The 26,409-nt window shown below is 38.7% G+C and overlaps 1 protein-coding gene across 2 annotated transcripts in view; it reads right to left on the bottom strand.

The window, feature by feature from the left end:
* The window catches only part of SLC4A5 (solute carrier family 4 member 5), a 765,106-nt gene that overhangs the window by 108,784 nt on the left and 629,913 nt on the right, over window positions 1-26,409 (bottom strand). For both annotated transcript variants that reach the window (XM_044083082.1, XM_044083081.1), the window contains exons 18-20: window positions 17,059-17,237; window positions 6,545-6,617; window positions 3,878-3,946 (exon numbers count right to left, since the gene is read on the bottom strand). In XM_044083082.1, coding sequence (XP_043939017.1) covers window positions 3,878-3,946; window positions 6,545-6,617; window positions 17,059-17,237 — 321 coding nt within the window. The remainder of the gene's footprint in view (window positions 1-3,877; window positions 3,947-6,544; window positions 6,618-17,058; window positions 17,238-26,409) is intronic.

Here is a 26,409-nt window from a genome sequence, read left to right as displayed (position 1 = left end):
ATGAGGCTAATTGACTGTCCCCTATATTTCTTGAAGTCTTTGATATATATCTGTTTACTCCAATTACTATTTTCAGTCTTTCCTGAGTATCTAGCAAATTCTGCTGCTCATGGAAACATTCAGCCATTATTCCTCCTCTCCAAGAACACATCCAGCTCCTAAGTTTCTAGTCTACAGCAAATCACCTTACTAACCATTCTAAGAAGATCCTTGAAAAATGTATATTTGTTAAACTTATCATTTATCTAAGCTGTTTTGGGCTAGTACATGAGCTTACCTCTCAGCCTTATGCACAATAAATCTGGGCAAAGCCTGAAATAGTGGGGAGCACAAAGGCCAAAAAATAGACAGATTTTAAATATTCCTCTTATAAGCTTAGAAAGTTGCTAGAATAACAGTATCTGTGTTTGCACGCATTTTCTGAAGTCTGAAACTCAAATGTATATCATTATTTAGTGACTTCAATCCTCAGCAATTTCCCAGAAAACCACAAATTTTATGTGGGATAGACCAAAAATATGAGGTAAAAATCTGGACAGTTGAGAGGTATGCACATGAGTCATAGCATCATTTCAAATAAGGGCATAGCACCTCCATTATTCCAGTCTCTCTCTCTTAGAAATTCCATCAAAATCAGATACACAGAAGGCCTTTTGCTAAAGTCTTTTCTTTGATTATTGCCTGCTAGTCTTTCCTCATGTCAGAATGCAAAGCTCCCAGCTTGGACATCAAGGCTGTAAACTAATTTTGCAGTTCCTAGTTAACAGAACATTCAAGATGATAGTACAAGACAATCCTTCAATCCCTCTGAACTCTCGTTCTATTATCTTTTTCCCCGCACTCCAGCTTTACTTTTGCTACCAGCCAAAACATCCTTTGTTATGCAGATAATAAGGTTTTAATTAGCTAAAACTAAGAGCGAACATTATTCAGCTATACTTCATGACAAACCTATTAACATAGAAGGAATGGTACAAATGAAAGTGTATACATCTCAAAATGCATAATGATTTTCAGTTGACAGCGCTTCATCAGTGAAATGTTTTTAAAAACAAAGACTTATTATAGGTTCATAGGTAGTTACTACGCATGTGTTCAAGAGACCATTGATGTGCCTAGCCCAATTTTTGGTGCTCAATGGAGAAATATTATTATTTGGATTTTTTCTTCTACATAAACAAGTATGTCTTAAGCATCCAAATAATGCTGGCTCCTTGTTTTAGTGGATTACTGTTTGCTATGCATTTTTTTTCATTTCCCAGAACCTTGATGTTTGAGGATTTTCTTCTGATTTTAATCAAGTCATCCTAAATCATCACCTCTAAACTTCAGCCTGACTTAGCTTTGCTTTCCAGCTGGCTCTGCAGTAAGCAACTCTCGACTTAACTAAGAAAAAAGGTCACGTCCTTGGTACAACTGTAAAAAGAATTATGGTTCCCTGAAATTGGTTGGTCATTCTCATTTCGTGCTTTCCTGGAGACTGTTCTAATATTTTAAAATGTCAGTACTGCTCTACATTCTTCCTTGTATTTATTTATTTAACATTTGTTTACTGGGAAAGTCCGACTTGGAACAAAGCCAATTTTCAGCAGAGGCCTGGGGAGAAACACTCCAGACCTATGTCTTTGTAACATGGGAGGAAACAGATGCACCCAGAGGAAACCCATATGAATGTAGGATGGACATGCAGATTCTGCACAGGAGGCACCCCAGCCAAGAGCCACACTGGAGAACCTCTTGCTGTGATGTGACAATGCTACTGCTGCACCACTCCACCATCCAAACAATTTTCTTAACATAAATTAATAAAATTCATGTGAAAGGGTCTCCTGAGCTCAGTTCCTGTTAAACAGCTCCTATGTTTCTTATATCCAAAGGCTGCCATGCAATGGGGAATAGGGTTCTTATTCCATTCTTGAATAAGCCCCCCCCCCATTTTTTCTCACTTGCTAATTCAAGTACTGATATGCTACAAACTGCCTTAAGTAAGATATACCCTCAGTGGTTAATTTGCCATGGGTGGAGGATCACTGTTTCACCATTCAAAAGGGTGACTGACTCCTCATTAATCACTGTGCTACCCTGTTTATGGGCTGTTTCATCATTAAACTGCTGAATCTAGGTCATTGGTCCTCTGTAAAAAAAAAAAAAAAAAAACAATTATTCTTAGTTTGTCCATTCATCAGTCCCCTTCATTTTACCACTGCAGGTTCCGTTCCTTCAGTTTCAGCTTCAGTTTTGTCAAAGTGCTTAATAACAAAACACATATTTAAGGTGATATAATAACAATACAAGAAGACAAAATGCATACAATTTACAAAATGTTATGCATAGGTTATGGTAGAATAAATTATTTACTGAGTCATTATGGAAAGTCAGGTCAGCACAGCAGAAGCTGAAGCAGATCAAAGTGTGAACCCTGTAAGTTACAGTAGTAGGGAAATCCAGAGGCATGGGACCTGATAAGCAAATGACTGATCAGCTGTTTGCAGCCTTGCTCAAGGAACAGCTTAGCAACCCCAGGATGGTACAGTGTAGTGCATTTGGTAGATACTAGGGAGCACTTAGCTCTTCCAGTTAGGAGAGATGCAAATCATGTATGGACAGAAAACTAGCACAGTACAAAACAGGTTAATGAGCCACTGCAAACTCCATGGCACAGAAGTAATATGTTGGTAATGATATATACCAGTAAGCAACTCAGCTGTGGAGTTTTGCAAAGTCTATATCTATATTATCTTGGTGATAGTTAGCATAAAGTAACTATAGTTCAGAAAAGAAAAAGAAAGAACTAAAATAAAAAAAACGTGAGCTTCTCAAAAGGTATGAATTGCTTAATTATCTTACCGATTCTCAGAAGAAATATGACCAAAACAAAACCAGATGTCAGATCCCTGAATGTTAGTTGACTAATGAGCATAACACCATGCATGTTTCCATCCTTTGTAATTCAAACTAGCCTAATATTTGGTACCCCCCCCCTTACAATTTAAAAGCCTTCCTACCATATTCTCTTTGTTGGCTTTACTGAGAAATCATCAGGTGTCACTTCTGGCCGTATCAGCGCTGTTGCATTACATTGCATTATATTCTGCCTTACTTTTTTTTCTCTACAGATAATTCTTTCCTCCCACGCATCCTTTAGAGACCCTCTCTGTGGTCCTCAAGTCTGAATGATACATAAAATGACATGGTTGTCATTTGATTTGTTGATCTGTTAATACTGAACATAGCCTTGCAAACATTTGCTATTCTCTTTAATTTTCTCTTATCTGTAATGAGTAATTTGTTTCTCCTTCATTACCGTTCATTCTTTGATTATGACTTTTTATGTCTAAGCACTGTTCTATACAATAATTTATGTTTTATGTAGGTTACATAGTTGTTTTAACATTTGGAATTTCTGCTGTGTGTGTGTGTGTGTCTTACTGTAGTTAGATCATAACTGAAAAAAGCCACTGTGGTCTAATAAACAAACAAATAAATAAATAAATAATAAAGAGGTAATTAAGTACATAAACACAGAAAATATGAAAACATGCACTTATTAAGCCAAAGGATGTAGCTACTATAGTAACAATAAAATGTTTTCATCTTCAACAGCAAAGTGTGTCCTAATTAAAAAAAAATTATCCCATACTCAACTATTAATATTAAGTGGAACTGCAATGTGTTAGAAGTTTCTTATGCAATACAGGCAACTGAGCTTAATATTTTATTTCAGGAGACAGGAAGACAATCATGGATATTGTAGAAACCTTATATATTCTTTTTGCAAATTAAGATGGCATGCACATTAGTCAAAGTTCAATAATGGAGCATGCAGGATCAATATGAGGAAAGCCAAATGAAACTAGAAGCACATTTGTATACCTACCTGTATGCCATTTAGAGAAGCCACACCCATATAAAGGAATACACCATACAGGACAGGCATTGGGATATACTGCAAAAATAAAACAGCATATAGCATGAAACACAGGATGTTGCCTGTGGACATCTTCAGAAAGGTAAATAAGAACATTTCATACTTTCATTTCATCTAGGTTGCAACTTCAAATTAGGGACAAGAACAGGCTTTTATTTTGCATAACTGCTAGAAAAAAAAAAAGTTAGCACTTGTTTTTGAATTTCTGTTTACTCACCACACGAGGGCAGTACAGATTGTATTAATACATATTTCAATCCCATGTAGAGACAACAGTTGTTCTGCAGCTTTGTGCACATTCAGTACATAACTATAGTCTGCCAGGCTTTATTACAAAAGTAAGTATTGTGGTTCAGTAGTGTGCCATAGGTCAAAAGGTCTGAAAACACTATAAGGTGGAGATTTCATTCATAAATGGAACAAGAACTTGGTAGGGTTCAATTTAGATTTTGTTAAGTATTCCACTGCTCATCTAGACATTTATTTCTGTGTTTGGCTTTGACAAGACGCATTACCTAGGCCTGCAAACAGTATCACCAAACACCAGCAGGCCTTTTAAACATGATATTCTCTGTATTTGAACTAATTTTTTCAGTGGTGTGTAATTCTAATTCTTTAATCTTCAGTCACTGGGTAAGGAAGGCTCACTGGTGGGAGTTTTTGTTTTTATTCATAACTCGTGTACAGGGAAGGTTAAATGACTTGCCCAGGTTCAAGTGGCATGTAAATAGAGGAATTTGGAAATGAAAGCTAAGTGCATCCCCAGTGCATAGCTAAAATGTATATGTATTGTTAGAAGCTCCTTATGTTGGTGCTATGTAACCAATGCAACTAAAGATATTGAATCCATGACAAATAACTCTCCCTTCTACTGAATGAAGGAGAATGACAAGGAGGAGGGGCATACATTTTATCTTCCAAGCACTGCAAAATGACATACTGTACATAACAGTACGCAGTTGGGATTAAAACATGGAAGTAAAACTTACAATTTTAGTACCATTTATATAGTATAGGTGAGCATGTTTCTTTAGTTCTTATCAACTGTGAAATCCAAGCTTTACAAAGCACTTTCAGACACTTGTGGAATGTCTTCTCCTTGCACGCGACAATGGACTTTGTAAATTACTGCTTTGCTTTATAATAAATACTTTTCATCTATTAAATAGTTAAAATATACATGGACTAGAATATGTACACAAGTCTGCAACCATTTTTGAGCAATGTAAAATATATAATAGTTTACCTGATGTCATGCAGTTTTGTTTCACAAATTCTTATACTGTCAACTGTCAATTGTTAATGAATTTTATCTTGTAGATTAAAGTTTGATTCCCTCAGTCTGCAGCTGCATGCTGGGCAACTGAACAAGTCACATGACCAGATTGTCTCTTCTGGCACCCCATTGGGTACTATATCTGTTATAAAAAATCTGTAAATACTGCTGATCATTCTTCTTTAGATGTATCTGGTTACATAAATGTTAGCAGCGTTATTATTTTGAAAAAGCACACCAAAAATTGAACTTGGTTTTTATTTTTTATATCTACATATTTTATTAATTAGATTTCATAACCAGTATATCAATCATAAACAAGTCATAATGATTATTGCAGTGGGTTGTCAGAATAAATAATGAGGTAATTAAGTACATAAACACAGAAAATATGAAAACATGCACTTATTAAGCCAAAGGATGTAGCTACTATAGTGACAAGAAAAATGGCTTCATCTTCAACAGCAACGTTTGTCCTAATAAAAAAAATGGTTCTGCTTTTTTGATGGGTCAACTGTAGAAATGGGGCTTTAGCAAAATTTTGGCAGCTATGACAGGGTTAAGGTGTCCATGATGCCTTTGAAAAGGTTTATCACAATGAGTATATCAGTTCTACAACACAAGGTATAGCCAAGGGAGTACAGAAAGGTACCTTATATTTTTGTAAGATAACTACACTAAGAAATACTTAAAATGGACCATTAGTTCTTCAGAAACCAAGTATACCATGGAACAGGCTCAGGGACACGAATACTGCTTTGGATTTAGGATACATTTTATTGCCTCAATGAGGTGCTTGTCTGTAAGGAGGGAGGCTTCAGTTTTGGTACTTCTGATACAGCTGCTGCATCCAGACTGTATAACTTGTCCAAGCATACTTCTTAAGCTTTTCTTGTTTCAAGCCATTGAAAATTTTCTCAGAGTATTAAATGCACAAAGGTCACTATGCAGGTACCCATGTGCATTTACAGGTTAATAAATGCTACTTATTTAAGCAATCATTGCATTCTTTTAATGGAAAGGCGCTGCAGATTGTATTTCCTAAACTATAAAAAATGTGTTAAGTGAGTATAAGCAAGTGTAAGAGCAAATGTTTTAGCTGTGTGAGTTTACTGAGGAATCTCGATTTCTGATCAGCTGTACAGGAACATTTCATTGATTACTGCTTATATACTTTTTTGACCCTGCATTTATTTATGCTTAATTCTAAATGTGTAGTTTTAAATGAGGTATACATTTGTTACCACCCTCATGTCTGGTAAAATAAATATAGATATGTTGCTCAGGTCACATGCAGGCAGTCCAGAGTTAAGTAGAAAGAGCAAATGAGATATCATTACCTTCAGAACTGGAGCTAGGAAGACAGATACTCCAGTCAGAATAAAGACTACAATTCCAGTAATTCTCTGCTCCCTGTGAAGAGAAGCAGAAGCAAACAAAAAGACTGATGAGTAAAACCTGTGGTGATAAAAAGGCTTTGCAGCATTTAGCACTATTGACTAAAGTAAGACCTCAAATGGAGCTATCAGAATAATAAGTCAATGTGACATGTTCGAATCATCTCTCTTTCAAGCAGAAAAATGCATTCATTATTTGCTACTTTCACATACAGATGTAATTTCGTACATTCATAGTGTGAGGCTTTTCAGAATAAAAGTTAATTAGAACCATTTATGTTCAGGTTACGTTTTTTGGAGGCATGGAATTAGAAATGCACAATTAATGCATTCCAGTGGCAACCCAAGAAAAAGAGACTGTGTAAATGAAGCTGACAAAAAGTTTCTGATATGAATATTTTTCAAGAGTTGCAGATGAATGGATTAATTTCTTTCCATTGCATTGTAGTTAAATAAAAAGAAGCAAGTGTCTAAAAATGCATCTAAAAACATTTGACAGTTTTAGCCCTTCCAGATGAGAAACACTTGTACCTCGATCAAGTCTTTCTCAGTACTAATTTTAATCATCCATGTTTTCTTGATGTCTTATCAGTAATGGACATTGGGAGGTAAGTGTATACATAAGACCTGAGTCTGTATGTGGGAACTGATGTGGTGACTAAGGAGTAGATTCCTGAAGCTGACCTGCTAAAAGGATATGGTCACTTTGCTTTGGTGGTTCACCTTCAAAACTGTACCTTAACAGTGCAGATTGCGATGTCCCCACACTAGGACAATAATCACGGAGCCTGAATCCTCACCACTGATGCTGGAGAAGGACGTTCACTTGGAATACAAGTGGATACACTCAGTATTTCCAGAGGCAGGTTTTTCTGCATCAATCACACTTTCCATTTAGAGCACCGAGGAAACATGCTCTGTCCAGGGCTGGTTCCTCTCTATATCTGTCCAAACCCCCAATAAGACTCCCCACTGGCACAGCTTAGAGTAGAGTCCTTAGCTGTGCTTCCACGCTAAGTCCTTCCACACCCTCTCTGTGAAACCAGTGCTTTGTGTCCATCCTCCAAGCAGCTAACACACACACTCACTGCCACTAGAACCCCTGCCAGCTACTTGAAGGCTCTTACAATGGTACCCAATTATACTGAGTGAAATTAATATTAATACAAATGGTAATGCTGACCAAACAATAAGGCTTTCAGGAGTGGCCAGAGTTATCACCGAATAAATATATGCAAATACTCTCAAAAAATTCTAAAAAAGGACCAATCACAATGAAAAGTTTAAATATATTTAAATATATATAAATATATTTAATAATAAATAGTAGATAAACATGAAAATACTAAATATCCAGTTACAGTAAACACCAGAGTTTCAGTCACAGAGAATATTAAAAATAACACTGATGGAAAGTTTCACACTGTTATAGAAAAACAGTATTTAGCTAATCCCATTATCTATTCCTGACTGACTATAAGCATTACTATTCCTTCTTATTGAATAGAGCAAGGCAAGATAATTTGGGCGAGTGGTTATTGTTGTCAGATCCAAGACAGAATACAGAATGCTGAGAGCAAACTCCTACTAATATCTAAATATTATTTTTGGCTTACAGAATGACATCACTCGCATCTCCTCAACTTACTCTGTTTCCCATGCTATCATCAACACTAGAAGCTGACAGGATTTTAGCACTTATGTGTTACCATACATACCGATAGAGCTTTGCTCAGATCTCCTGGAAGTCATAAAATAATGAAACCATTCACTCTTCCTACAGGAGCTACCAACTATTCTCTAGCACAGACATTGTGTCTCTAGCTCTATTAAAAACTTTGGGATAACATGTTTATGGCTTAACCCATAAAGTAACTTCATTTCAGGAATATTTTGCAAAGTCAGGTTGATTAAGATTAACCTCTTCACCTCCAATGTATACATTTAATCCAGTTACAATAATATATGTACATTTATTTTCCTTCCTGCAGGGTGCACTGTTGATACATTTTAATACAAGCAAACCACACAAATACATTTTCAGCACAAGCATCTGTAAAAAATCAATTTGATATACAAATGACATATAATTATTTACACAATTCCAGCTAGCTGTGCTGGCATATGTCACAAATCCATTGCCCTATTTCTCCTGGCATGGCTGGCAGTACCACTTCTGGTGGCAGTGATAACTACCTTACAGTCTGAGCAGAAGGGGGCATAGCAGATGAATCTGTGCCAGCCTTTCCCAAGTGTGTGTGTGTGTGTGTGTGTGTGTGTGTGTGTATGTGGAAATCAAATCTCAAAGAGTGTGCATGTCAGCTGCTTGCAGCAGAGACACAAAGCACTGGTTTCACAAAGAGGGTGTGGGAAGACTTAGCTTGGAACTCCAGCTAAGGACTCAACTCTAAGCTGTGCCAGTGGGGAGTCTTAATGGGGGTCTGGACAGATATAGAGAGGAACCGGCCCCCAGACTGAGTGTGTTCCCTGGATGCTCTTAAGGAAAACTGTGCTTGATGCAGAGAGGTCTGCCTCTGGAAATACTGAGTGTATCCATCTGTAGTCAAAGTGAACGTCTCTCTCTCGAGTGTCAGTGGTGAGGATTCAGGCTTCTTGATTATTGACCCAGCATGGGGACATCACATACTGATGACCAATGGTGTGGATACTGAACTTCTGTAGCCTGTAAGCAGTTGTGACTAAAGGTGTACTCTCAAGAAGCCACAAGGTTAACGTTCAGAGTTTCATATCACAACAGATTTATTCATTTTTTTGTTAGTTTAGTTTAGTCAGGGACAGCAAGCAAAAATGTCAGCAGACGATTATGGCAAGCCGATAAAGAACCAGTTGGTCAAGGGATGCAAAGCCAAATGACTGACATATGCCAACCTGACTAAAAAGAAAATAATTTCCTCCTTAGTTGCAGCTCAGACCAGCAACCAAGAGGATAACCAGTCTGGTGATGGGAATTTGCAGCCCTCAGAAACAGGACAGTTCACCTTTTCCTCAGAGGATATATAAATCTGTCTGGAGTTAAAGAGACATGAACTACAGGCCAAATGTATGGAATAAGAATCAGTGGAAAGACTGAGGCAGTCAAAACAGATGGAATTAGAATCAGCAGACAGACAGCAGCATTTGGAGGCTGAAGAAAACAAGAAGCAGCGTTAACATAAGAGGGAGATGCTGACTCTTCGCCAGGGTCATGGAACCACAGAAGCAATAAAGGTCAGTAAATTTCTTCTACAATTTACAGAGGGTGATAATTTTGATAGTTTTATTCATATATTTGAAAGGGTATGTAAACAGTATAATGTTGACCAAGGGCTCTGGATATGGTTCCTGACCCCCTCACTCCATGGTAAAGCTGTAACCACCGTTTCTAAAATGTCTGTTATTTATTGTTTAAGCTATGCAAACGTCAAGTGTTGTTTACTAGAATATTTTAAGTTAACACCTGAAGCATACAAAAAAAAGTTTCATGAGCATAGACACAAGACAGATGAAAGTGTGTGTAATTCTATTCCTGAGTTAAGCACTTATTTTCATGGGTTGATGTGTCAGGCCACCACTTTTGAAGGGCTTGCAGACCTTTGGTAAGGGAACAAGCCCTTTGCCTGAGGACATGAGAATCTAGTTGGCAGACTGAGAGTGCAACTCTGCAGATGAGCTGGGGGAAAAGGAGGATCTCTACTTAGCAAGCAGGGTATCGCTGAACAGGAAGAGATACCCAGTGCTGCACATTCATATAAGGGAACCCATGGTGGGTAGCCTAAACCACCCCAACAGAGGCCACCAGTAACAGGGAAAGCCACTAGTTCAGGTACATGGCCAGGATCAAGGGTTAAAAGTTTTAAATGCAACCAGTGGGGCCATGTAGCATATAGATATCCACAGAGGCAAGGTGAAGAACAAAAGGTCGGGGCAGCTGCAAGTAGGAATAACAGTATGCCAGTGGTAAGTTGTCTGGAGACAACATGGGGTACCAAACTATCACAAAAGGTTAAATCCTGTCTTACTGGATGGAAAACAGGCCACTGCTAAGAGAGACACAGCCTTTGACATAACCACTGTGAAGCCTGCAGTGGTTAAAGAGGAACAGTACTTGCTTGGGCAGTTCACTCCAGTCAGAGCTTTAGGACAGACCCCATTCCAAATGACTTTGGCCAGGGTTCACCTTGACTGGGAGGATGGAAAAGGAAGCCCACAAGTAGGTGTGTTTGAGGAAATCCCTGCAGATGTCCTGATCGGGAATGATTTTGATAATACAGCACCTTGTGTACATGCAGTGACTCACAGTCAGGCGTGGAGACAGGCATTCGGGTCTGGTAGCCTGGGGGAGACCCAGACAGGCCTCATACCTGAAGCCAGGGGTGGTGAGGTAGCCATCCTGTAGCAGTGAGCCTGAAGGTGAGCCACAGCTACTAGTAGGTATTGATGTTCCCTTGGACAGAGTGACTGCAAGAGCAAAGGTGAGTGGTTGTACCCAGGCTGACAGTGAGGCATTGCTGTCAGAGGATACCAGAATTCCTGTGGAACGGGAGCTGGGAAGAGTCACAAAAGTGGAGCTGAGACAGGCTCAGTTTTCAGACCCCACACTAAGAGGCTTGAGGGAGGTAGCTAGGGCGGCACCTGAGTCACAAGGAAAAGGGGAGTCTGTATACTGGAACAAAGGGCCACTGTATAGACAGTGGACCCCTGAGGGAGGGCTAGAGGGTGAGGTAATACAGCAGTTGGTAGTGCCTAGAGCTTACCATCTGGCAGTTCTAGCCATAGTCTATGACATTCCCTTTGCAGGTCATATGGGCATAAAGTGTACCAAGACACATATTATGCAGAACTTTTATTGGCCTGGGATTGCAAGGGTTGTAACAGGGTACTGCAGGACCTATAAGGAGTGTCAAAAAGTAAGCAAGGCAGAAGACAAGGCCAAAGCTCATTTGATGCCTTCGCCTGTGATTGAGGAGCCATTTTAGAGGGTAGTTATGGATATTGTGGGGCCTCTGAGTACCGTAAGCTGCACAGGAAAGAAGTATATCCTGGTGATAGTAGATTATGCTACAAGATACCCTGAGGCAGTGGCTCTGTCCTCCACTGAGGCAGAAAAGATGGCAAATACTTTGTTAAAGATTTTTAGCAGAGTAGGTTTTTTGAGAGAAATACTGACTGACAGAGGTGCCAGCTTCATGTCAGACCTGCTGGCTTGTCTGTGGAAGCACTGTGAAGTGAAGCACATAAAGACCACCCCCTACCATCCCCAGACTAATGGTCTTGTGGAGAGGTTAAACTCTACACTAAAGATCATGCTATGGGCATTTGCAGACTAGTTTAAGAGAGAGTGGGCTAAATATTTGTCCCATCTGCTGTTTGCTTACAGAGCGGTACCCAGGAATCCACATTTTTTTTTACCCTTTCAGTTGCTTTATGGAGATAGGGTGAGAGGACATTTAGAACTGATTCGTGATGAGTGGGAGGATGAGTGTAAATCCCTATTGTGGCATGTATCCTAAACCTCAGGACAAGGCTGAAGGAACACATGGGCTTGGCTCAGGAAAAACTGGCAGGAGTCCAAGAGCAGAAAAAGGTCTGGTATGACAGGAATGGTTGAGCCAGAGAGTATGGTGTGGGGCAGCAGATGATGGTTCTTATTCCTGTGAGACACAATAAGCTGCAGGCAGCTTGGGAGGGATCCTTCAAAGTGGTAAGGAAGATCAGTGATGTTAACTACATGGTAGAACTGCTAGGCAGGGACACAAGTTGTACCAAAATAACATGAAATCTTACCATAATAGGGAGGTCCTGGTGCTAGGTATGTGCAGTGAATGGCAGGATATGTCTGAGGGGGATCTGGTGACTGATCTTCTCAGTGAAATTTGGACTGACACCTCAGTGGAAGGGGTAGCAATGTTCCAGTGGCTATCCCCTACACATGTTTAAGAAATCCAAGCAGAGTTCCAGGAGATTGGGGGCATGTTCACTGGGAAATCTGGGTGCAGCACCATGTGGATACAGGACCCCAAAGGACCATCAAGTAGGCCCCTTTCTGAGAGAGTCAGACAGACTCTGAGAGAGAAAATACAGGAACTGGGGGTAATCCAGGATTCCAGCAGTCTCTGAGCCTTCCCAGTGGTGCTGGTACCAAAGAAAGATGGCAGCACCAGGTTCTGTGTAGACTACAGGAAACTAAATTGTCACACAGAGTCAGATGCTTACTCTATGCCTAGGACAGATAAAGTGTTAGAGCAGCTAGGTGTGGCTAAGTATCTGATCAATATTTATCTGACCAAGCGCTACTGGCAGGTGCCCTTGACTCCCACGTCTAGAGAGAGGTCAGCTTTTGTGACTTCTTTCAGATTATACGAGTTTACAAAGATGCCTTTTGAGATGAAAAATGCTCCAGCAAACTTTCAGAGGCTGGTAGATCATATCCTAGCAGGACATTATGCCTTTGCTTACCTGGATGATATCGACATTTACAGCCATACCTGCATGAGCACCTTCAGCATGTCAGGGACGTCCTGGGTCGACTGCAAAGGGTAGGGTTGACCATTAAGCCCAGTAAGTGTCAGGTGGGCATGGCAGAGGTCTCTAACCTGGGACATAGTGTGAGGGGGTGGTAAGATCAGGCCAGAACCTGCCAAAGTGGAAGCCATTCAGGCATGGCCTGTCTGTGTTACTAAAAAGCAGGTGAGGACATTCTTGGGGACAGTGAGGTAATATAAAAATTATGTTCCCAATAATAGTACAACAGCTGGTCCCCTCACAGACCTGAGTAGTAAAAACAGACCAGACAAGGTACTGTGGACCCCGGCCTACGGGTAGGCATTCCAAAAGCTTAAAGGGGCTTTGGGAGGACCCACAGTGTTAGCCAGTCCAAATTACAGCAAATAATTTGTTGTGCAGGTGGTTGCTTTGAACCTTTGGGTGGAGGCTGTATTCAGCCAGGTTTCCTCAGAGGGAGAATAGCACCCAGTGGTATATCTCAGCATTAGACTCAACCCTAGGGAGACATGTTATGCAGCAGTAGAAAAAGAATGTTTAGCCATAGTATGGGCACTGCAGAAACTTCAACCCTATCTGTATGGAAGGAAATTCATTGTAGTTACAGGCCACAATCTCTTAACATGGCTACATTGAGACAGCCAGCAAAATGCCAAGTTACTAAGGTGGAGCCTAGGGCTGCAGGTATATGATATGACAGTACAGCACCGTAGTGGGGTTAGCAATGCCAATAAAGAGGGGCTGTCAAGACAGGGTATGGGGTAATGTATTCCCAGACAGGCTCACTCCTTTCAAGCAAGATTTTTCAAGGGGCACTTGAAAAACTAGCTTAAGTCTTCGACTGGGGAGAGGTGTAATGATAGGAGGTACTACCAGCCATGCCGGAGAAATAGGACAGGTAGCTGGAATTTTGTAAATAATTATATGTCATTTGTATATCAAACTGATTTGTACAGATGCTTGTGCTGAAAATGTATTTGTGAGGTTTGCTTGTGTTAAAATGTATCAACAGTGCACCCTGCTGGTAGGAAAAGAAATGTACGTGCAATACTGTAACTGAATTAAATGTATGCATTGTAACACATGCATGCAGCCAATGTTTGAGAAGATGCTTAGGCCATGGTAAACCTCCCAAACAGAGATGTTTTTAGAAGACTAGTCTTCCAGAAGTAATGCAGGTATCCAAGTTGCACAGTAGGTGGGTTTGTTACCTTGTACTCCCGACTGTTTTTTAGCTGGAGTGCCCTGTATGTTTGTATGTCATCCCTGTGTCTCCCTGGGTTTTTACTGGATAATCCAGTTTCCTTCCACCTCCAAAAGATGAAATAGTGAACCTTCAAACGGTTCATAAATGTGTGTGTGTGTGTGAGTTTGTGTGTATGTATGTGTGTGTCTGTCTGTCTGTGTATGAATCTGTGTGTGTGTGTGTGTGTGTGTGTGTGTATTTGTGCATATGCGTTTGTTTGTGTTTGTGTGTGTGTGTACTGTGATACACTACCACTTTATCTGTGACTGATTTCTCTGCCTTGCACACATGTAAGTGCTGGTACAGGCATTGGCAGTGCAGGAGCCCTGATTTGCCTACAGTGGATATTTAAAGAATGAGTCAATAAATGTCATTCATTTATTCTTGCTCATGCTGCTTGAAAACAAGCTATGCTTAAGCAACCCTTGATAATTCTTAAAGTCAGCTCATCCTGAAATTTGATTTAATTAATCTCAGGTTGGGAAGAAATCTGTGTAAATGCCTAATGGACTACAAAGAATCCAGAGAAATCCTAACAGCATCCAGACATGACCAAGTAGATCTCTGAAGCATTCTAAAGTGTACTAAGGTATGTTGAAGTGCAATATTTAACTCATACCCAAAAATCTATTTCCCAGTGTAATTCTAGGCATACCAACCTCTTCATCTGTAAATCCAGTAATCCTAAACTACTGAACTAAATCTTAGATTGAAGGGCATTGGTTTACAAGGATAATACCAGTGTTACACAGATCACAATATGAAAAACTCTTAATTGCCTTCAGTGATATCGACAGAAGCTCAGTCAGATTTTAATATTTATCCTGGAGTAAATCTACTTTTGGGTTAGTTAAATAATAAAGGGGATACCAAATTCACACATAGAAAGTATGGGGGCACTGCCAATTATGGCTGAAAAAGATTGCAGTCTTTACACTGTAGTCTATGTGGATCCTAATAAGATAGCCTTTGTCTTACATTGTAGACTATTGTATTAGAAAGAGGATATTATGCTTATTTTAGAATGTATTAACTTATTCGTCCACAACTTTGTGTAGTAAATTAGGTCAACCAGCTAGAAATGTACATATATTAACTGTGGGTGCAATAACCTCTTTTGCACTCTATGGCATTCTTATTTTTATTTTATTTTTTATTTTTTAACTGTATCAGGAGGAAAGCGAGGAATTAAAAATATGCAGCAAAGGCCTGACAATTCCATCTCCTTGTATATGGAGAAATTTAAGGTACAGGAGATCAGATTCAGGGCTTTTATATTATGGCAGAACCAAGAGATTATTTTTTAATTTGCTTCATAGGAATCTACTTTTAAAGGAAAGATGGGTCAATAGATTGAAAGCTACTAATATGATCCTCATCTGTTTTATTTTTATGTAGCTCAGCAACCTGGGGAGGAAACAGGAGCTGTAAGCAAATCTGCACTGGAACCTCAGAGATTTTGGATGTATTTGCCAAATTATTAATTTTATCTTGGAATACATTGAGATTGCCAACGAGTCAAGTCTGTTGACCTCTTTTGGCATTCATTTGTGAAGTGAATGAAGGTAACAAGAGTTGAATATGAACCAGAGATGTTAAGGGCCATCCATCCTTTGTTTCTTTCATCTTTCATTTTAAATTGAGGATGAGCTCATTATGATATTCCCCTCAAACGCATGTCACTGCAGCTGCATGGAGTAGCGGCAGGGGACTGCAGTCAAACTGTTTTGAGAATGAAACATATGTTCCTAATCAATGTAGGAAAATTCATTCTGTAGGAGGAATTCAACAGAATGCTAGGAATGAAAGCAATCTGAATGAAAGAAGGTTTGAATCTTCTTCCTGACCAAAATGCAAAGGTAGGATAGTGATTATTTAAGACTTTGGGATATACTCATTTTGCGTAATATGCCCAAGTCTGTTAATTACAATTGTACTAATCACTGGGAAACTATATGCTTTTAGTAGATGTACTTGTAGGGTCAGAGACATAGGGTACAAGTTACCTGTTTGCTGGATTGCTATGAGATGCGAGAGACTTGGTGCTGCAAATCCCATCTCTTTGTGATTCTGACAAAACAGTGGAAAACGTTGCAATCTGAAACCTGCTGTTATACCTCTATATTGTTTTTTTACCCCAGCTGAAAAGGAAGCAAGTGAAAGTCAACTCTGATGAAATAATATTGCCACACTGCAGTCCACTTGTAGTCAGAGGAGAAATATATGAGATAGTGTTTCTCTGCCAGTGAGTATGCTGTATGACTTAATACCCTATATCACATGCATCTCCTGTGGTGGTAGTTGTGATAATTCTGCTTTGCTGCTTCATCTGTAGCCTGGTAATTGTACTGTTGTTGTGTAAATCATAGCATGAATGTCGTGAATACAACAACAAGCTGGTGAGTACAGTTGTGGGAAAGTGAACTGTTTAATAGAAAGTGCAAACATTATAATACTGGCCCAATTTATCTTAAGCTTTTCACCTTTTATAGTTGAATTTGTATGTTTAGACTGGCTTTGCGAACAAGGAAAAAGATATTTCCAAGATACTATCTGAGGCTGCAAATGCATAGTCAAATGACAGAAGAGGCAAATGTGAGAAAAATAAATAACTAAAGAAACTTTCAGTAACAGCACAGTAACTATTTCTTGAATTTGAAAAGTAGGTAGAAGATGAAATGCTAAAAGAGTGTTTTTAAAAGTTCCATACCTCACTCCGAGAAACTGTGGTTGTTCTCCAGGAGCACTAGTTTCTGTCTCCATTTTCAAACTGTCAATGTGTGCGATGGAAATGACAGTCGCTGCAACATACCATGGCAATCCCATGAATGAGCACACTGCTATAAGAACAGCAACCCAGAAGAGGTCCAAGTGATAACCTGCTGCTTTCTGTGGTAACAAAGGTTGATCGTTATTAATTCTGTCATTGCAGGCTATACACCAAATGCAATAAATAAACCAGGTATTTGAGTTTTATACAAAACGCAACACTCCTGCTAAATAAAAAAATTAAAGCAGGGCAAAATAATGTAGATAACTCTGTAGAGTCAAATAAAAAAAATAAACATTTAATCATTTGGCTACAATGTATGCAAGTGGACACATTTATTATAAAACTTCCTGTAAATACAAATCAGTAATTCATAACATCTAATCATTTATTCATAGAACAGACATAAGATGGGCATGAGTTTTTGTACATGTTACAAAAGGCCAGAAGCCAAGTGTTATTATTTTTATAAGAAATAAATAGAATGTTCTAATGTCTAACATACCTGGAATGATTTATTGCACTTAGAAAATAATGTTAAGGTTTTTGAAGATGAAAACAAACAAGGCTGCAATCCTGAACATACATTTACAGACGTTTTTCATGTATAAGCTCATGACACCTCTGAATCCATCAAAATCAGTTTTAAACCTATTTATTCAGAGTCAGATGCACACAAACACATGCATTTATATCTGTATGTGTTGGTGTGTTTATATATGTGTGTGCATGTCTTATGTGTGTGTGTGTGTGTGTATATATATATATATATATATATATATATATATATATATGTATACATACAGAGAGAGAGAGAGAGGAAAATTCAAGTTTTTAATTAAAAAATAATTGACATTCCTGTATTTCCTTATATTAAGGTTTTATAAAAGTCTTACCTCAGAAACAGAAACCTGGCACTTTTAAAGGAAAATCCCACCTTCGCCTACAGTCTAACTCAACTTGTAGGTTGCTTTTCTCCCTATACTATGATTCCAGTACTGTATAGGTACCGGAAACCTGCTTGTACTTTATAAAACTTTCACTTCCTGACTTTGGTATCAAAGGAAGGGAAAGACCACCCACTTTTTTCAAGCTTAACTTCTCAAATAAGTTGCAGAAGAATTTGTGTACACTTGCATGACATACCACAGACACAGATAAATTTGTAGTCAAGAGCTCAGGCTGCTGCAAACAAGACAGGCATGAAACTATTTTCCATTGTCTTTATTGCAGAGAGGAGGAGAACTTACAGTGATTCACAGCTGCTTCTAATCTAGCCATGCTTTTCATAGCAAAACAGAGCAATTAGATCAGTCAATGATTCAAAGGCATTACCTTTGTTACCTCTTTTGACAAATTTATATAAGCAGAATCACAGTATTGAAATGGTAAGCGTTAAACTTTAAATGGTAGTTGTTTATACTACTTTACATTTTAAGGTGACTTGAATGTAGTATTAAAGATGCCCATTTTGATATGTACCCCCAAGACATCTACAACAACTGGAAAGGCCACAGAAATACCTCACAAAGAGGATTACCAGCCTCAAACAGATGCCCTACGCAGACCATATCAAAAAACTCCAGCTTTACTCTGTCGCATATCGCCTACTCAGAGGCGATCTCTGCCTAACATACAAAGCTATGTCAAACCCAGAGCTATTGGACATGCTCCACGTAAAGAAATCCCACTCCCTCCAAGCTACATGCTCTAGGGACCTAAACCTTGTCACCACAATAAACAGAATATGCTGGATGGATAGATTCCTATCCCAGAGACTTCCCATACTCTGGAACAAACTACCTATCTATATCAAACAAAGCTCTTCATTAGCACTCTTCAAGAAAAATCTTGATGATTGGATGGGAGATAGGAAATTCACCCTGGGAATCACTTCTGTGGCTCTGCTTGACAGGGGCACAGGAAAAGCCAGGGTATTGTTTGGCTAGGCTTATATAGGCCCTAGGGCCAATAGCCTAGTACCTACCTATGAACCTATGTAATATTTAGAGAAAAGCCAGAAAACATTTTTCATGGAAAGTATCAACCCATTTAACAAAGTGTTGGGGGAGGGGCTGTCAATTCATCTTGGATACTTTGAACAAAGGCCTGCAATTTAGCAACTGTTTTGGCTGCAGCTGTGTAATTTCTTAGTATACTATAAAACAAGCCCCGAGACACACACAAATGAGGGCCATTCAAGAAATAAAAGAAGCAGTCCTCTTACAGACAGTATATTAAGATGACGATGACTGACGCTAATCCTGTTATATGTCAATGGAATGCAAATACACCACTACTTCCTTATCTCTAGCACGAATCATATAAAATAGACTTGAAAATGCATTATGGGAAAGAGAATGGCTTGAAGAAAAATAAGATCAAATTGATTTGTCAAGCCTCATTTATAGCCATTTTGCAGAAAACATATTAAAATTCTATAACCACCACTCAGTGTAATTTTGAGGTGCTAAAATAACACAGAAAACAGAGATAAAATAATTTTTTTTAGTTCTAAGGTAGAGTTTTCCTTTAAACTGTAACTTACTAAAATCCTGATTGAGCTGTGAGTGTTTTGCAACATTATTTTACATGCAAGCACCAATTCACATTTCCTTGGAAAATATGAGACGCTCTAGGGTTGGTGTCTTGTCATTTAGCACCAAGCACAAGGATTTCAATTCTTATCACAAATCAGGGTTCAGTCACATTTTCGCTGTTTTTCATGTTGGCTGATGTTCTTTGATCTGCATTAATTCAGTCACTAAACAGAGGAGCACATTATATTAAATGATGGCGGTTTATGCTTTTCATTATAAGCATGTGTCTAGATAATGATGGTTATATAAAATATATCAAGGGGCATCATTTATTAGTTTGATTTCCAATTAATCGTTTCATTTTTTGTAACACGTCCTTTTTGTCAGTCCTTCTGCTAAGGTACAACTGCAAACCCATTCCTCTGGAGACCACAGTATAAAAAAACAAAAAACATGAAAAGTTCCACTGTGTTAAAATCCACATTGTACCTTCTTATCAATTATTTTTTATACTTTCTAATCAGTTATGCATTTTAATAGCGATTGTCCCATATCTCTCAGAAACATAGTTATAATATTACGAGTGACAAGTTCACCATTGCTATGATTATGCTTCAGATTGAGTATTTTTGTAGAAATTTGGAAAATTAAAAGTACAAATAAATACCTGTTGTACCACTGTAAACTCTAAATCAGTTCTCCCATGATCACCTGCTACTGTCGTAATCCCTTATTTAACTTTTTATAGTCCAGTGCAGTTGGAATCCGATAAATCTTCATATTTGAAATGACAGTGTACCCTGAATAAGAAACCACTGAGTCAAATTTATCAAGAGAATCAGTGAAGATATCTCCCGATAAATATTACAAATGCTTTCTCTATGTTACTGAATAATTTATGCTGCTAAATGATTTGGTAGATATGCATGAAATTGCTGTATTGGCAGAGATTAACATCTTTTATTTAATCTCCTTCTTGAGCTGTTGACATAAAATGTGATGCAAACATACCAAAATATATCAACATTTTGTGCATATGCTGAATTGTGTTAATGTTAAGCTTGCATCTTTGACATGTGCTTGTATTTCTGACAGAAATTTATAATACTGTCATAGTGAATTTTTGTTTATTCAAGTGGGAAACCATGTTGCAGCAGGAGTTACAGATTATGTTGGTTTACTTGCAAGAGACAGTGGATCATCCACAATTTTATATAAACATTGGTTGTTGAAAGTTTTGGGAAAAAAAAAAAAACTTGGGAGCTCAAACTGAATTTTTCAAATGCCAGACCACACAGCTGAAATATTGATTTTCTTTTACTGCAGACTTACAACATTATAACTTGAACAAGTCCAATGGTTTCTATTTCATCCATCCATCCTTGACCCTTTTTTCCCATTTTGCACATGGGGTTGGGGTGTCACGTCAACAGTGACAATTATCTCCAGCCAACGTTTACACCACTCGGTGGTTAGCCCTGCCATGGTAGTTTACCAGTACCACACACTTGCACATGCACTCACACCTACAGCCAATTTAGAGTGCCCAGTCCACCTACATGCAGTCTTTGGAATGTGGGAGGAAACTGGAGCACCTGGAGGAAACCCACAACTGCAGGGAGGACATGCAGATTCCGCACAGAAGGCACCCTAGCAGGGAATCGAACCGGAGAACCTCTTGCTGTGTGGTGACAATGCTAACTGCTGCACCACCACGGCCTCCAGTGGTTTCTTTTGCATCTTGAATATTATTTTATTATATTTTTCAACATCTCTTATGTGACCTGCTATAAGGCAATTAAAATCTTCTTGTAAATTTCATATTTAATGTCATGAAATACGATCATCAAGGAGCTTTGATGTTCTAATGGAAAACATATATTTTGTTACCTAAAAAATATAACTTTTGTATAAATATGAATATATATCTGGAAATAAGAGGCACTATTTAATAATATAATAGATATCTGTTCTGTTATATGTATAGTGTTTGTCTGACAAAATTGTTCCAGCTGGGTGAGTTATTCTTGGAAACTCCAATTAAGTGTTCTTTATCTCTGACATTTCTTAGTAGAAAATATAGAGTTAGACACAAGGACTAATTCAATAATCTTTCTGATTATCAGGATAAGTGCAATTTCTCGATAGTCTGTCTGAAACATAATAACAAGACCAGTTGTTAGCCTTATTTTATTAAACAGCCTAATAACGTATAATATTCTTACAATGTTCCAGAAGGGTTCACTGCAGGGGATGAGACCACTTCTTGTCTCATTTTATAAGACAGCTTAATAATGTAAAATATCCTTCTAGTACAGTATTCTAGAAGGGTCCATTACAGGTGCTCAAGTCGCAAGAGCTGGAATATGTCTCAAAATCAGGGAGTTGAGCACTATGTAGATCTACTGATTGTACTTGAAGTATAATACGTGTTTGGACAAACAGTGGGAAGGGAAGGGCTTGTGCACAGATTTGAATATGAGCAGTGGTAGGGAGCTGTGAGGAGAGAGAGAAAATGGGTTCTAGGATTAGGGAACAGGAGGGGAAGGGGATTAGGATTAAGGAGGGATAATTTTAGGGTTAGAGAGTGGGAAGGGAGTTTCAGGGTTAGAGAGTCGGAAATGAGTTTTAGGTTTAAAGAGCAATATAGGTTTAGGAAGGGCGTTGGACTTTTAGGTTTAGGAAGTGTGAAAGGAGTTTTAGGATTAGGGAATTTAGGTTTGGGGGGTTGGAATTTTAGGTTTAGAGAACAGGAAGGGAGCTTTTGGTTTATGGAGTGATTGTGGAATTTAGGTAAAGGAGCACATGCAATAGACTGCTCATGTTGGTTATCCCTCATTTCTGGAACAGACATTTCCAGCAAACAGCCCATGTCTCCCTTCAAGCATAGGAAAGACAAGCAGGTCATGCCTCTTCATCCCCCCTACCCATCTGCTTGCCTTCTTCAATGCAGGGGCCACTGCTTGATCCCATGTCCCCTGTGTAAGGGCTCCATCCCTCTGCATCATGGAGCCAGCCTGGTGTTAATTATTCTATTGGCAAAAGAGTCTTTAACAGGTTTCTACAGAAGCCCTAAGCATAAAGGAGGAGAAAATGATGATTTTAAAATATATATAACTGAAGTCATGTTTTGAAATCTCTTACTTCATCTGAAACTGTAAGATAAGAAAGCACTAGAGTATTTGGTAAAGAAAGCTATACTCAAAATATTAATTTTCCAGTGAAGAAAACAATAAAAAAACATATCCTGGATATAGTGTTGTCATATCCTGATATTTTTATTAAATATATCAAACTTTTGTTAGCTGCTGGTTAATGTAATCATATGTCCGGATGTAATAAAGCTATATTAAGAATAATTAGTCACCAACTGCTAAGAAGAAAGATACTTCAAAACAAAATTAAAATTATGTTTTGAAGTCATTCATTTCCCCTGCACTCATCGTACAGGTTCTGTAGAAACCTATATCAAACAGATTATATTTGTCATTATGAATATTAACCTCTGATATTTCTATCCTGGAGTTGTTAGAGGTGAGTCATTTTCATCCTATAACAGTGGCGATCGAGACTTGAAATCGAAGTGGGTGGGAATGCAGTAGGCAACTGAATGAGGTGGGCTATCTTGAATGGTATGGTCCTCAAGTACAGCTGGACAATGACCATTACCTGCAATCAAACAACAGATGGGGTCATTCACATACAGTTGTTTTGAGACATCCATATATCTGTCTGATTTATTTACAAGTCTTCATTGTATAGAAAGTGTAACAGGATTATTGCCATTAGACCTTTTTTTTTGGACTAGTTGTTGCACTGCTTCTTTACTTGAAGACAAGAATCGAAGAGTCTCTGTCTCTAACTCTATTGCTGTCTCTATTTCTGTCTTTGTCTCTATCTCTGTTTTTATCTTTCTCTCTCTCTTTACAACTCTTAACTCTCACAGTTCTTATGTTCTTTTTTTTTCCTTCAACAGGATTCATTAGGACACTTCTGGTAAGTTTTCCTTTGGAACTTTGGCTTTGACAAAATTGTTTTATAACAGTATCTGTATTCCTTTCATATAGTTTTCCACATTCTCTACCAAAAACATAGGACTTTAGTTTGACTGCATTTCAAATATCTTCATTTTTCAGACTAAAGTTTCCCATGTTTCTGGTATTCTAAATCCGGAAGTCTATTTGCAATTTTTATGATAATATTTCTGTCATTTTTTTATTTCTATTCAGCATGTTCATAGGTTGGTACTAGACTATTGGCCCTAGGGTCTATACAAGCCTAGCCATAACAATTTCCTGGCTATTTCTTCCCACACTATTTACTTCCCTGGACCCCTGTCTAGCAAGGAGACTGATGTGATCCCCGGGTTGAATTTCCTTTCTCCCATCAAACCATCAAGGTTCCTTTTGAAGAGGGCCAAAGAGGTGCTCTGCTTGACATGTATGGGCAGTTTATTCCAGAGTCTGGGGAGTCTCTGGGTCAGGAACCTATCCCTCCAGCATTTTTGTTTATTGCGAAGACAAGGTTTAGATCCCTGGAGAGTGTGGCTCTGAGGGATTGGGATTTCTTTAAATTTAGCATGTCCAACTGCTCTGAGTTTGGCATGGCCTTGTATGTTAAGCAGAGATTGCCTCTGAGTAGACGATATGCGACAGAGTATAGCTGGAGTTTTTTAAGGCGGTCAGTATAGGGCATCTGCTTTAGGCCTGTGATTCTTTTAGTGAGGTATTTCTGCAGCCTTTCCATTTGTTGCAGAAGTCTTGAGAGGTACATACCAAACGGGGCGTTGTATTCAATAATGGGTCTAATGAGGGATGAGTACAGTGGGACAATGACCTTTTTTCTGGATGAAAAGCCCTTAGTGATGAGGTGTGCTACATAGAAGGATTCCCTGGCTGTTGTGGCGATGTGGTTATTGAAGGTGAGACACTGTCCACCTATGTCCCTAAGTCTCTAATCACACTTTCAGTATTTAGTGCACTGCCACCTATGTGGTCATTCACAGGTACATATTTTTTCCCAAAGGGAATATCTATACATCCCCATGGCTCTGGCACCAAGCATCTATTTCTGTAAGGCCCTTTTGTAGACTATCCACATCATTTGGGGATTCAATAATGGCTCCCAGTTTTCAGTCATCTGCAAACTTTGCTAGCCAGAGTCCCTTAGTGTTGGCATGTACTTCAGAGAAGTAGATGCCAAACAAGAGCGGTCCCAGGACTGAACCTTGAGGTATTCCACCGGTCACATGTCTGGAGCTGGATTTAGAGTCAGCTACATTTACAGTGTGGGTTCTGTCAGTAAACCAGTTGGCAATCCATCGAGTGACATAGGGATTAATGCCCAGCTTAGTAAGTCTATCTATGATTCCAGAGTGGGGGATGGTGTCAAAGGCCTTGGTGAGGTTCAGATAGGCTGTGTGGACTGCCTTACCCTCGTCCATGGCTCTGGAGACTGATTCGAAGAAGTCAATCAGGTTCAGGAGACAAGATCGGCCCTTCACAAACCCAAAGTGGGTGGGGTCCAGTGTTTGAAGGTTGCCAATGTTTTTGTTTATAAGTTCCATGATAATACATTCCATGGCCTTGCAGATAAGGCTCGTCAGACTGATGGCGCGGTAGTTCCCAGGATCCAATGTGGATCCCCCCTTGTAAAGTGGGATAACTAGTTGTGCGCCACTCAGTGGGTATGAAGCCTGAGGTGAGGCTATGATTAAACATGGCACTTAGGTGAGGTGCCAGTTCATTTTGTAGTTCATGTAATACACAGCCCAAGATGTTATCTGATCCCATGGATGCTGTATTCTTAGCTTTGGAGTGTGAATTATTTTGTGTGGATTTGCATTTTCAACCTTCTGCACATCAATAGCTGAAATGGTGAGACACTGAGTCCTTTAAGTGGAATATTTTTATGTTCTAAAACTGTGCAATATCAATTTAATATTTTTTTCTAGAGCTTTTTCTTGAGAGATTCTTCACTGTTAAGCTAGTTCATTCTACATGTTCATTAGACCGGATATTGTGGAGTGTACTTTTTATGTCTGAATTTTCACAAATGCACTAATTTTCTGAATTTCTGATGTTTATAGTATGGACCACTGCCAGAAATAACACCAAGCCCCATGTATCGACAACAAATGCATTAAACTCACTTTCACTTACTCTGTCTATCAATTTATTTCAAAGAACCTGGAGTTATAATCCACAGATATGACTTGTTCCAAGTGAAACTAATCAATAATCACTCTATTTTACCAATGACTTGGAACTAATACATTAACATCTTTTATTTCAAATTATTGTTATGGTATGCAGCTGGCACAGCTCTACACTACCTGTTATATATGAGTTGACATTCATGGTCATAGCATTGTATTTCTTTCTGTTTTCCCCTTTTACTATTCCAGGATGCAATTTATGTATTATTCCAAGCATTACCCTTTTCACTCAACATATTCAGTCCCTTGCCTGGTCTGCATTTTACTACCAGATAATATTGAATTGAGTAATATTATCTGAATGGGAGTGCTATGTATAAATATATCTCTGAATATGCTTTGCAAAGGTTAGTTTTATGTTTATACCTGAAAATCTTTACCAGAGACATATTCATGGACTGTCTCACACATATAGGTCCTTTCCTATTGGATGATAAATATTTTGTGCATCTGTAAATTCTCTTGATTCCTCGACAGCTATAAGATTGTATCTCCTCTTCTGTTTTGACTGGTCTCTGCTTGCAACACAGCTGT

Source organism: Protopterus annectens, chromosome 9.part0 (assembly GCF_019279795.1).
Source record: "Protopterus annectens isolate FY-2018-M chromosome 9.part0, PAN1.0, whole genome shotgun sequence".
NCBI classification, from domain to species: Eukaryota; Metazoa; Chordata; order Ceratodontiformes; family Protopteridae; genus Protopterus; species Protopterus annectens.
The sequence above is the reverse complement of the archived record's forward strand: the minus strand, read 5'-3'. Positions and strand labels throughout refer to the sequence as shown.